The sequence below is a fragment of the Nannospalax galili genome, unplaced genomic scaffold (genome assembly GCF_000622305.1).
Source record: "Nannospalax galili isolate Female #2095 unplaced genomic scaffold, S.galili_v1.0 scaffold777, whole genome shotgun sequence".
Lineage (NCBI taxonomy): Eukaryota > Metazoa > Chordata > Mammalia > Rodentia > Spalacidae > Nannospalax > Nannospalax galili.
The window spans coordinates 5,585,593-5,599,908 of NW_008341810.1; the positions used below are offsets into that span (position 1 = coordinate 5,585,593).

A 14,316-nucleotide genomic window follows, 5' to 3' on the forward strand; every position below is an offset into this window, starting at 1 on the left:
CTCAGGCAAGTGGCCACTTGACTTACAGTGCTTGCTGTGACCACTGATCCCAGGGCTTCTCAGCCTGTTTACCTGGTGGGTTGAATAATTCTTTGTTACTGAAAGAGTGTGTGGGGAAGAGGTTGTGCTGTGAGTTGCAGGATGCTCTGTAGTTTCCCTGACCTCTACCATGAGGTACTAGTAACACCTTATCCAACCCAATCTCCTACCTCCCTCCCCCAAGTGAACAAAATATAGTCAGATGACTACTTCAGGGGCGTATCCTCCAACATTGAGGACTGATGAACATAATTAATTATGTAGCTACATGCTTAGGGAAAGTGCTTTCTGGTGATTGATTGTATCTCAGTGGCCTCACTGAAGGAAAGAGTTAGGGTGATGATGGCATTTTTTATAACTTCCTTTACTCCCTGGGGGTCTGCTTTAACTGTGTGGGTTTGGAAATACTGTTATTTAAAGGGCATCATGACTTTGTTACTACCCTACCATCATCAGTGACCTGGTGTGACCATGTACATTTCATCTCTGCCCTTCTTCAGGTCCCTATATCAGATAGTGCAAGTAAGCTTATTGATTGGCTGAAGAAAGAATTTTTAAAAGGCTATAATTTGTATATGGGGAAGAAGAACTTTAGTTTTGTTTGGTTGGTTTAAGGTTTCTGCTATTTTTCTGTGCATTTACATTGTATTACACTCAAAGATTAACTGTTTGCTGTTTCTTCATAGGCCCACCTCATAACTGGATGAAGGATTTTATTCTCACAGTATCTATAGTAATTGGTGTTGGAGGGTGTTGGTTTGCTTATACACAAAATAAGACATCAAAAGAGCATGTTGCAAAAATGATGAAAGACTTAGAGAGTCTACAAACTGCAGAGCAAAGTCTAATGGATTTACAAGAGAGGTAACTTTAAAACATCTTTACTCACCTGGCCATGGTAGCTCATACTTGTCATTCCAGCACTTGGAAGGTAGAGGCAGGAGGATTGGGTCAAGGTCATAGGCAGTACAGCGAGTTCAGGGCCTCAAAAAACCCAAAATGAAATAAAAACTCTTGTCATTTATGTGGAGAAATACAGTTTATAAAAATGTTCCATGAAGCTGGGCGTGGTGGTGTATGCCTTTAATCCCAGCACTCAGGAGGCAGAGGCAGGCGGATCTCTGTGAGTTCAAAGCCAGCCTGGTCTACATAGTGAGTTCCAGGACAGCAGGGCTACAGGGAGACCCTGTCTCAAAAAGTTACGTGAATGTTTAACATTTAGATTAGTACCTGTTTTAGGAATGTATGCTCATTCAATTTTATATTTTCAGAAAAATATTATAATCACACTTGTATAAATATAACTTAGGAATTTTACTTTAAACCTAATTTAAATTATTATGAATTTCTTAAAGTTTTCTTTGGTGAGAGTGTTTTCCTGATGTCCTTGTCTTTTGAGGTTAAGAAAACAAAAAAATAGCTGTATATTAGGTTGCCTAACATTATTACCCAAATTTAAGATTAATAGAAATGCTGTGAACGCAGATGAAAAATATCTTTATATTGTATGAAATAGTTTTTGTTTCTTTTTTAAAAATGAAATTTTAGAAACTTTTCTGAGGAATTTTCATTGTTCTCTAAGACTTGAAAAGGCACAGGAAGAAAACAGAAATGTTGCTGTAGAAAAGCAAAATCTGGAACGCAAAATGATGGATGAGATCAGTTATGCCAAGGAGGAGGCTTGTCGCCTGAGAGAGCTACGGGAGGGCGCGGAGTGTGAGCTGAGCCGACGCCAATATGCGGAGCAGGAACTGGAGCAGGTGCTTGCTTATATATTATTTATTACTTTTATTTTATGTGTATGAATGTGTTGCCTGCATATGTGTAATTGCATCCATGTCCTGCAATGGCCATGGAAGTCAGAAGAGGGCATTGGATCCCCTGAAACTTGAGTTACAGACTGTTAGCCACTATGTGGATGCTGGTAACCAAATCTGGGTCCTCTGCAAGAGCAGCCAGTGCTCTTACCGCTGAACTATCTCTCCAGCCCCTGAGGGTGCTTATATTTTTAAAGAAGTATGTATTAGAATGTTTGCATTGCTACTCTGAGGAGCCAGGGTTTTTGTTGTTGTTCTTTTTTCTTTGTCTTTTTCCTCCCTCCCTCCCTTCCTCCCTCCCTCTCTCCTTCCCTCCTTGCCTCCTTCCCTCTTTCCCTCCCTCCAGTCCCTTCTGCATTTATTTTCATTGTATACTGTTCTTTTGTTAATAGAAGAATCATCTTGTTAGCATTAATCAAAATTCATACATTGCACTAACAAAGTGGTAACTGAAAGGTGAAGTTACCATCTTGTTCATTCTTTGACAAAACCTTATTTCATGCTGTATTCATTGTTTGCAATACATATGAGGTGCTTATTGAGCATCTCTAGAATGGTTCGTTTCTAATTGTCACCTAGTAAAATAAATTACATCTAGTTTGGAGTTCCTGTAAAGATAAAGACTGCAGAGGTAAAGAATCTCTATCAGGCATCCATTTGAGACCTGTTAAATGGTCTTAGAACATAATCTGCTAAAACTTTCTAAATTCCCTGCAAAGATGTCCTTCCTAATGTCTATGTCCCCTATTCAGTTACTCAGCAGTAGGCTTTCAGACATTTCACAGTCCTAAGGAGAAGGCAGCATTTTGAAAGAATTATATGCCTATGTATCAGTTTCCTATTCCTGCATAGACAATTACTGTCAATTTGGTGGCATAAATAAAATAGATTTATTATCTTAAAATTCTTGAGATCAGAGTCTTAAACGGGTCTTGCAGGACTGTGATCCTGCTGCAGGCTGTTTGGGAGGGTCTGCTTCCTTATTTTTTTCACTCCAGAGGCTGCCTGCATTTCTTGTCCTGTGGCCCCCACCCTCAGTCTTCAAAACACATTGCTTGAACCTCTGTGTTCATGATGCCATTTCCTTTTTCTGACTTTGACCATGTACTTAGTGAGGAACTGAGAAACAAAATGAGGATTGGGACAAGAACCTAAATATTTTCTCTTTTGGTTTGTGCACTGTTGCCTTCTTGATTGATTGTTAAGTAAAATATAAGAACTATGTGATGGGTTTTGATGGCAACTTATGGGGAAGTATATGCTGTGCATTGCTGTTTTCTTCCGGGTTGTCATTCTGACTGAACTTCGACTTTTTTTTTTATAATAATTGACTCAGGCATATTTTTCACTTATGCTCCACTTCCTGGCATACCTTTTCTGTACAGGATGCAGGGAAGAATCAAGGAATTAATAACAAAGGCCTCACCAACATTATGTGGTATCCAAAAACTAGATATTCTGGGTATGCTCTGTGCGAACTCCCTGCCTGTTCCTACCAGAGTGTCTAAGCCTTGTTAGCCTATAGTCTAACTTTTTTTGCCTATGAGAGGAACAAGTCAGAAAGAACTAATAATAGTGCTTCTTTCTTTTTATTAAATATGTTATTATGCTTAATAGATTTCATTATGGCTTACTGTAAAAAGTCTCCCATTCTCTCTTTTTAAAATGTGCAGAGGATGAGGCTTTATATATAATATATGTGTGTGTGTGTGTGATGCATTCTGTCATATACCCATCCCCATTACCCTCTCCTCTTCTGCCCTTGCTGATCACCCTTCCTCTTCCCACTCTATCCCCTTTTTTTCATGACTATTTATTTATTTTGATGACCCAGCGAGTCTCATCAGGGTTGTTTAGAGGGTCCTGGGTAAAGGGTTATTTACAGAGCACAGACTTCTCACCAGTGTCTGCACCACTGAAGAAAATGTGTCTCCTTCCCCCAGTAACTGTTAGCTGCCTTGATAACAGTGGTTAACTGGTAATGCCTCACAGTGATTCTTTCATGAGCATTCTAATCTGAGGTTTTGGCATAGAGTGCTTTCCATACCTTGGTGAACCCTATGGTCGTCACAGTATGATGGTCCAGTTGTACCAGTATGTTTGACCATTGTAATGAATAGCAAATGTAATTCAAACTAAGGGCTAAATCTTCATTCAAATGACAAATTTATGAAAAAATAGCAGAGAAGACAATTGAATAGTTGCTATTATTGAAAAGTCACAATTTTCACAAGTTTGAGACATCATTTAACAGTTCATGTAAACATTGGTCAGCTTCAGTTCATGCAACAATACAGTTTCAACATAAAATATGTTTGTAATGTTTGTATTGTTTTTAAAAAATTTATGAAAATGAAATCTTTTAGGAGTATGGAGAATAATTTGAATAAAACATATTGAGATTCTCTGTATACTACCTTGAACACTTAAATTATGTAGAGTTTTTAGTTTTAAAATCTTGTGAGCATTTTGCTGACATTGCTTGTGGTATTATGCAGAATTTCATGTCACAGGACCTGATCTCAAATTCTTTCTTCCTGAGAGGTTAGCAGGAACGCCACACAGCTTACCCAACTGTCTCGTTAAGCACATATTGTCCCACGTACGTTACACAGTGAGTGAATCATGCCAGGCAAGTGGTACCTAGAAGTGAAAAATCTTATTTTTTTTTAAAGTTGTATCTTTAAAGTCCCAACTCTTTATAAAGTTTTTCTTTTTCTTTTTTCTTTTTTTATGTACTGTGTGTCCTGTTGTAAGTTTTTAAAATTTTGGAGTTTGAAGAGATTTTTCCATACTGTCTGACAGCTGTTCTGTTTCTTTATCAAAAGTTTGTGCGTAGTTCTCTTCTTAGTTTATTCTGGCACATGGGAAAGTTTATTTAATCAGTTGAGTTTGTTCAGATCAAACATTCCTCTGCACTTTAGGAGTGGTATTGCAGTTACCTTAGTTAGCTTTTCGAGGACAATCCATCTCCAGTTATGGGACACTAGAAGCAGTGCGCTCCACAGCTCGCTCTTCCCTTTGTCGGAAGGTCTTGAGTTAGACGCACAGATTCCATCATTTGTCATCCCATATCTTTAATTTGTGTGCTGTCTAGGTTTCAGTAAATCATTCCAAGAGTAGGTTCTCTCCCCTTCTGTATCATTTTCTTACTGAGGCTTTTCTTAAGGTGTTTTTCCTTAGCACTTACTATTCTTAATACACTAACCATTTTATTTTCTTTATTTCTTGGCTGGCTCCCTTAAAGGGCAAGTTGGAGGAATACTTGCTTACATGGAAGGAGGTGCATAGATTTTTAAGGAGAAATAAGTAAATTCTTGTTCAGAATCTGTTTTTTTAAACTTACACATGACCTACTGAAGCTTTTTACTTTCTATCTGGTATATTAGAAGCAGCAGATGAAACAGAAGAGGTGAAACTGATCAATAGGCAGAACAGTGAGAAACAGCTGGCAGAGGGCATCATGAAAAATAAAGAAAAACTAAATTACTTTAAAATAAACCTTTAGTTAATGATCTACAGTAGGGACTTCTGGGAACATCAGGAGGAGTAATAGAAGAGCTTGCCCCCTGAGCTTAAACATATCCAACTTGATTAAAAAATGCATGATGGGGAAAATGTGATCAGTAATTTGTATATCCTCTAGATTTCCTCTTCAGCCTGACTTTTCTTAACTATAAAATAGTTAAGAACACTGGTTGTTCTTGCAGAAAACCCAAGTTCGAATCCCAGCACCCACATGGTAGCTAACAATTGTCCGTAACTCCAGTCCAAGGGGATCTGACAGCCTCTTCTGACCTCCCCAGGCATTGTATGACATGGGTGCACTTACCTACATGTAGGCAATACACGCATACACATAAAATAAAAATAATAAATAAAATTTAAAAAGAAATCTTTTAAAAAACTGTATATGCTCTGTGACTTAACAGATCCACTTAAAATTAACCTTGGTTTTAATATAGGAAATATTGAGACTGGAGAGATGGCTCAGTGGTTAAAGAGCACTGACTGATCTTGCAGAGGACCTTGGTTCAGTTCCTAGCACCCACATGGCAGCTAGTGACTGTTTATAACTCCAGTTCCAGGGGATTGATGCCCTCTTCTGGCCTCCATGGGCATCGGGCATTCAGGGCACACTTACATACAAGCAGGCAAAACATTCAAACACATAAAATAAAAATAAATTAAAAATATATATATTTAGATTTAGTGACTGAAACAGATGTTTGTAAAGAGCATAATTAAATTGGTTTTTCTTTTCATGTTGGTAATGAGATTTATTTCAGTCTGTTTTTCCTTCCAGGTTCGCATGGCTCTAAAAAAGGCTGAAAAAGAATTTGAACTGAGAAGCAGCTGGTCTGTTCCAGATGCGCTTCAAAAGTGGCTTCAACTAACACATGAAGTAGAAGTACAGTACTACAATATTAAAAGACAAAATGCTGAAATGCAGTTAGCTATCGCTAAGGATGAGGTATTCTCTTTCATTTCAAAATTTACTAAATTTGCTTTTGAGTTTACATCCTAGAGGGACTCAGATAGACTTTTCAGGTTTGTTCTTTATTAACTTAGAGTTTATTGTGTAAATTTACTTGTAATCATTGGCTTTGAAGTAAAATTACTTTATCTAGTCCAGATAGACTTTTCAGGTTTGTTCTTTATTAACTTAGAGTTTATTGTGTAAATTTACTTGTAATCATTGGCTTTGAAGTAAAATTACTTTATCTAGAGAAGTACATACCCAGCTTTCAGAATGACCTTAGCGTCCTTTAGAACTTATCATTATTATCATTATCATAAATGTTTTATACGGAGCTTTTCTCCTTCAGGTTGCTGCTTCATATCTGATTCAGGTTAGTAGTTACTAGAAATTAATGTTTGCCATTAATTAAATTGTGTGGAATAAGAGTAAGCCTTTATCTGAATCCTGGCCAAAAAAAAATCACTCACTAACACCTTATTGTCATAGGATTTGGTTAATGTTTTTGTATTAGTTTTAATAGAAGATTTGAGTCTTTTTCAACTACAGAATAAAAAAGTTCCCCGGAACTGTGTTTAAATCTCACTGATGGCCTTAGGAAAGCATGCTTTGTTTTTCACCTGTTTTCTTTTTCCAAAAACATGACTCTGTCTTGGCTAATCTCCATTGGTTTCATGATTATTAATATAGTCAAAACCAAAATCAACTTTGTTAATAAATGGGTATTCTTTTTCTAGACCTGTGTTTTTCTCCTTTTGGATTTCTAGGCAGAAAAAATTAAAAAGAAGAGAAGCACAGTCTTTGGGACTCTACATGTTGCACACAGCTCCTCACTAGACGAAGTAGATCACAAAATTCTGGAAGCAAAGTAAGAATGTTATTTTACCTGCCTGTTTGATATTTTGTTGATGTATAATTTATGGTTAATGTATATTTAATAATGTTTCATACATAGTTCACACTAATTCAAAAAGTTGGATAATTTCTTGAGACCAGTTAGTTGCCATGGTTTGTTTGCGTCGTAGCCTCTTTTAGTGCCCTGTTAAAGACTTTGATGCAATAAGTAATTCCCTTTTGACTTTTCAGGAAAGCCCTCTCTGAGTTGACCACCTGTTTACGAGAAAGACTTTTTCGCTGGCAGCAGATTGAGAAGATCTGTGGCTTTCAGATAGCTCACAACTCAGGACTCCCCAGCCTGACCTCCTCTCTTTACTCTGAGCATAGCTGGGTGGTGATGCCCAGAGTCTCCATTCCACCGTACCCTATTGCTGGAGGAGTTGATGACTTAGATGAAGATACACCTCCAATAGTGTCACAGTTTCCTGGTGAGTTCAACAAAGTATTGGTACAGCTTTTATCTTTTTTTATTTTATTTTATGTTATTTCATTTCATTTCATTATTTTATTTTACTTATTTTATTTTATGTGTATGAATGTTTTGCCTGCATGTATGTAAGTGTTGTGTTATATAATGGCTGTGGAAGAGGGTGTTGAATTCCCTGGAACTGGAATTGTGGATGGTTGTTAGCTGCCATGTGAGTGCTGGAAACTGAACCAAGGTCCTCTGCAAGAGCAGCCTACCCTTAACCACTGAAGCATCTCTCCAGCCCCCTGGTATAACTTTTTTTTTTTTAATTTTTAAAAATGATTTATTTAATAACAACATACTTAGAAGAAGCATATCATTACAACACAATTGACATATTCAATAACGGTTTCCTGAGGTAGGATGCATCTCTTTCAAAAATAACTTTTAAAGTCACTTCCTACCATGTCCTTTTAGGAATGATGCACTTTCAAATTTATGACAAAAATTTAATTTATTTTTTGCCTTTTCTTTTTGCTAATGACTTGTTGTTTGAGGGTACTATATGAGGTATTCCTATATATTCTTTATGTATATATTATATATCTTGCTTTATAAGTATGCATATATTTTTAATAAATATACATAATACTTGATCAATTTGCAATTTTTATTGTTATAGGATTTTGTTTTTAAACCATTACTTCTAATTAAGTTGAAATGAGGGAGCTGCATTAAAAATAGCAAAGATACATCATTATGACTGACGAATGGCTACATGAAACAATTTTTATCAAATAAAGCCCTTAATTTGCCAGCTAATTCTCAACAGTTACTGTGTCATTGTATTTCTCTGACATTATTCTCTAGTTTATAGAGCCAGTGAGTGAGGACACAGGTGAGAGGGGCAGATCATAGGTTGGGGAGCACAGGAGGCCAAGACCTTCGCACTTGTGTCCCATGCCCTGCTGCAAGGCAATGATGTTTCAGCTGGGTCTAGATTCAAGCTGGCTCCACAGTTTGAGTTTGTCTATTTTGTTTATTTGAATTATATGCCCTTTAACTTGCAAAATACAACACTGATTTATAAATCCATGAATTTTTTGAAACCTGTACTCTTTAAAAGCTTTTCTTTCAAATATGTAATCATTATGGATCAGAGTTGTACTTGAGGATGCATTCCCTAATTCACATTTTTCCCATGATTGGTTTAAATTCACTTTTGGGGGATTTGGGGTGGCCAAATGCTCTTTGCCCATTAAAATAAAAGCACTTATACTAAATGTGAATTATTTCCATAAGGTTTAAATGACTTTTGTATACACAGACATTTATATGTATAAATATGAAAAAGTGAAGAGTTGCTTTGGAATATCCTATGCTTTAGAAATGCTGTAATCCACTCACTCGTGCCACAGTTGGAGAGCTCTGCCTCCACCCAGTGGCCTCAGGGTGGTACTCCATTCTGCTTATTTTTTATAATAAAAAAATAAGCAGAATGGTCCTAAGGCTGGACCTGTTAGATTGAGAGGCTGTTAGCAGTAAGAGTAAAGATAAAGGTAGGAGGAAGTGCTTCATTTAAATACCTCCTGGGTGGTTCCAGTATGTGACTGTGTGTCAAGTTTATGCTTGAAATAATGATAAGGAAATATGCTTGTGATATGTAAAGAGCAAAGTAAAAGATTCTAACAGTGTATACAGAATGATTAATTTTTTTAAAAAATTTAATTTTATGTGTATGAGTGCATTGCCTGAATGTGTGTAAGTGCACCCATGTTGTGCAGTGCCCTTAGAGATCAGAAGAGGGCATCAGATCCCCTGGAACTGGAGTTACAGACTGTTGATAGCAGCCATGTGGGTGCTGGGATTCGAATCTGTGTCTTCTGCAAGAGCAGCCAGTGTCTTAACCACTAAGCCATCTCTCCAGCCCCCATAAGGATACTGATTTTATGTGAAGAAAATTAGATATCATCTGTTATTGCACTGTGGGTAGATCAGAGGATAGCGTTCCCCTCCACTTTCTTTTCTTTTTTTTTTTTTTTGGTCTTTTTAAGACAAGGTCTCCCTGTAGCCCCAGCTGGACTGGCTCTTACTGTGTCAATCAGAGTGACCTCAGTCTCACAGAGCTCTCCCCAGTTTTTAAGTATCTGATAAATGTTTTTAGAGTAGGACTATAGTAGCAGTTTATTTCAAACTTTGTATAAAGTCCTTTATATATACTTATATGTACTGAAAATGATGTGCCTACTCAATGCAAAGGTAAAAAGTCTTGCTGTTTGTTTCTCTGAAATGAATACCATCAATTCACTTTTGTTCCACGGTTGTGTATTATTTTAAAGCCTATTAGAATATGCTTTTGTTACATACATTTAAATATATGGCAGTATATACCATTGTTACATGCTTAAAACATCTACATGTATGTTATCAAATTGTGTGTATCATTTTGTGACTTCTTTTGTTGAAAATGTGTTTCAAATTTTTTTGTTTATATGCTTAAGTTTAGTATACTGTTTGATATAATCTATAAGCTCATGTATTAAAAAACATAGTTTATCCCCTTTTCCATTGAGAGATTCTTTATGCTTTTTCCTTGTTAGAAACAGTAGTAAAACAAGCATCCTTACTTCATCTGCTTATACAGAACTCCGAGTTTCTGTGTGGACACTTAGGAGTGAACTGTGATCACTGGAAAGGTATCTCCTGCTAGTCGCTGCCGAGTTGCCTTCACAGTGGTTGTTGGTTTGAATACCCACTGTTTGTGAGAGTTCTCTGAGCCTGTATTCATTTAATTTACTGGTTTTTCATCTTGAATGGGTGTGAAACAATATCTTATAATTCCTAACATTATTTCCTTGATTTCTAATCAAGATGAGTGCCAGTGGCAGTTCATTGATGGCATTCGCCATTCGGAGTTCTTCCTCTCTGAGTTCCTTGTTATTGCAATGGATCCCTCCAAGACTCCTTTCTGATTGGGAAATGTTCTTTACATTTTCTGGATATTTGAGTGTTAACAAATACTTTCTCCAGAGCTTTACCTTTTTCAGTGACAAAGTTGAGACTGTTCTTTTTGCTTTTTATGTATTTTTTTTCCACATTTGACTTTGTTTTTTATTTGCAGTTTGACCTTTTAGTCAGTAAAATTAAGATGATCTGGTAGAAAGGGCTTGTATACGTATTTTACTGAAAGTTATCTTTAACTTTTGGGAGGTAAGTGGCTTTTGAAAACAGTAAATTACACAAGAACATACAACTAATAACAGCTTACATTGTTTCAGAAAAGTGTTCCCAAACTCATTTGAAGATACCTCATCTGAAACATTTGTGGAAACAAATAGGTTATAACATTATTTGCCACTAAGAATGCTCATCACTTTCTTTCCTATGAAATTAAGGGCCACATGACTATTTTAAAGAAATGATTTCTATCTATCTATCTATCTATCTATCTATCTATCATCTATCTATCAATCATCTATCTATCTATCTATCTATCAATCATCTATCTATCTATATGAACACATACCATGTTTTCTAATGGGGAAAATGTATAAGGCATTATGCAGTATCATGTAATATAGACAAAGTACAAAACTGAGCATTTAGTCTTGCTCTACATCACATGTGTACGTATATATACATACATATATATGACATGGGTCATAAATGTATACATCAGTGAAAAAGTATTTCAGGTACTTATATTTTATACTATTGAATTTTAAAAATTTCTACTTTTCCAAGTTTATATTTACTTCATGTTCTTAGCTGATAATAATGAAAGATTGTAAAATATTTAGTGCTACCCTTATGAAACACATTCACATTTTTAGGAAGAACATTCTTCCTATAGAATTCTTTATCTTTTTTTTTGCAGAATTTTTTTTTCACACCCACTTCCCAGATAGCACTCTCCCATAGCCTCCCTCCCCACACTAGAGCCCTTATACTCTGATACCCCTGCTATTGTCTGCTGTGTTGTTGGCACCCGCAGCCATTCCCCACTACTTGCCCTTCTGGTGAATCTAGTCAGCCAATCTAGAGGTCTTTGTTTTAGGAGAGTCAGCTGCTCATCTAGCAGCAATCAGTTGTCAATATTCCTTTGGATAAGATTGGGTTCTGCTGTTCATTTTCCCAGTTCTATCCTGGGTTACTATCTGGGAGTCCCTTTGGCGACTCTGGCCAACAACTCAAAAGAAAGTATCTCCTATCTGACATTGTTGCTCGTTATGTAGCCTTTAGCTATGCAGACTCTTGTGAAATTATATTGGCCCCTTTAATCTTTGGTTATACTTTCCTTTTGGGTGTTGAAGGCCATACAGTTGGTCCAGATAAACCAATTTATTTTTACTCTTAAGGTCATTTGAGGATCTGTTCCTCAGGGGTCACATGGGCTTGGGAGGAGCCCCTGGCTCCTTTCTTTTACCAGTTCTGCCTATGTGAAGATAAGTCAAAGGTCCTGCTCGATCATGGTTGGCTTTGCTTGGAAGCATGGAGGAAATGATTCCTCTGTGTTGACCCTCCTCTTTATAGACTGGACACTGGTTCAAGTCCATCTGGTGGGGTCTTCTCAGCCTCCTTGATCAAGAGGACAGGTGACCCACCACCATTATATGATATTTTGAGAGATGTTCATAGTCCCCTGGAACTAGTCGACCCAGGAGGGCAAGGAGCAAAAGCTGTCCTTTATGTCCCTCTGACCAAATTATTATAGGCCTCAAAGTATGTCTGTTAAACACCCAAGAAGGTTAGTTCCACCAGTCTAGTACTTTTAATTACTGTGTATCATGTGGATAAATCTTGGGCGAAGACCAGTTGTTCTCAGATAAACCTTATCTAGACATATATTTTTTGATCTGCTATGTATAATTTGTCAGTAGGTTGTAGGAGTGATATGGTTCCCTCTGGTTTTCGAAACTAGCTAGGCATTGTTTATCTCTCGCATTGTCTCACCCCTCCATCATGGTTTTCCCACTTAAGGTGTCCCTATTTCCCCCCTTTCTCCCTTACTAATACCCTTCTCCTATGGTCCTACCTCTCTTGAGCTCCTTCTTTCCCTTTATCCCCTAGGTTCCTTGTATACCCTTCCCTCCCCCCTTCTTTAAACTTACTGAATTTTTATCCATATCTCCCTTACTAAGGCCTGTTTCCTACTGTTATTCTCTTTCAGGTTCTTTCTTTTCCTTTATCTCCCTGTTTCCTTTCAATTATCTTGGTTCCTGTAGTTATGTCTGGTTGCATACTTATTTATCACAGTCTGGTTTTAGGGTCCACATATGAGGAAGAACATATGTTGATTTTTTTTTTCTGAGTCTGTGTTACTTCACTTAGTATAACAGTTTCTAGTTCCATCCATTTACCTGCAAATTTCATGATTTAATCTTTCTTTACTGCTGAGTAAAACTCCATCGATATAATGAACCACATTTTCATTATCCACTTGTCAGTTGAGGGACACTTTGGTTGCTTCCATCTCTTCGCTGTTGTGAAAAGAGCAGCAACAAACATGGACGTACAAGTGTCTCTGCAGTAGGATGAGTTCTTTGGGTGTATGCCAAGGAGTGGTATAACTGCTCCATCATATAAATGAACCACATTTTCATTATCCACTCATCAGTTGAGGGACACTTAGGTTGCTTCCATCTCGTAGCTATTGTGAAAAGAGCAGTAACAAACATGGATGTACAAGTGTCTCTGCAATAAGATGAGTTCTTTGGGTATATGCCAAGGAGTGGTATAATTGGGTCAAATGGTAGGTTCATTTGTAGTTTTTTAAGAGTTCTCCACTCTGCTTTCCGTAGGGGTTGAACCAGTTTGCAGCCTCACCAGAAGTGGATGAGTGTTCCCCTTTCCCCACATCCTTTCCAACATTTGGTATCATTTGTTTTCTTGATCTTAGCCAGTCTGAGTGGGGTAAGGTGAAATCTTAAAGTGGTTTTAATGTGCATTTCCCTAATTATTAGTGATGTTGAACATCTTTTAAGAGATTTTATAGCCATCTTTACTTCTTCTTTTGAGAACTCTCTGTTCAGCTCCTTAGCCCGTGTTTTCTTCTAATATTTTCAGAGTTTCAGGCTTTACATTGAGGTATTTGAGCCATTTGGAATTGACTTTTGTGCAGGGTGAAAGATAGGGGTTTAGTTTCATTCTTCTGTAAGTGGAGATCCAGTTTTGCCAGTATCATTTGCTTGTATATTTTTTTCCATCCTTTCACTTTAGGATAGTGTCTTTGAAAGTGAGATGAGTTTCTTGCAGACAACAAAAAGATGGGTTTTATTTCTTAATCCATTCACAGTCTTTGTCTTTTGACTGAGGAGTTCAGTCCATTAATATATAAAGTTATTAATGAAAGATGAGTATTGAGTCCTGTCATTTTTATTTCTGTTTACATTCTTGATATAGCTGTACTTTTCCACAGTTATACCTTCATTAAATTTCTTTCCACAAACCCTTGGGTATAGTCATTCCTTTCTTCGCTCTTTGTATTGCTTCCAGAACTCTCTGAAGGGCTGGTTTTGTGGACGATTTCTTTCAGCCTATTTATGTCATGAAAGATTTTTCTTTCCCCTTTGACTATAATAGACATTTTGGCTGGGTATAGTAATCTGAATTGGCATCTGCATTCATTTAAAACTGGGAGTACTTTGGTCCAGGCTCTTCTGACTTTCATAGTT

General features: G+C 37.0%; 1 protein-coding gene across 1 annotated transcript in view; it reads left to right on the forward strand.

The window, feature by feature from the left end:
• Window positions 1–14,316, forward strand: part of Stim2 (stromal interaction molecule 2) — a 178,007-nt gene that overhangs the window by 152,599 nt on the left and 11,092 nt on the right. Inside the window, 6 exon segments of the mRNA XM_029565545.1 lie at window positions 726–903; window positions 1,622–1,799; window positions 6,163–6,330; window positions 6,686–6,709; window positions 7,104–7,204; window positions 7,423–7,661. Of these exon segments, the coding sequence (XP_029421405.1) occupies window positions 726–903; window positions 1,622–1,799; window positions 6,163–6,330; window positions 6,686–6,709; window positions 7,104–7,204; window positions 7,423–7,661 (888 nt within the window).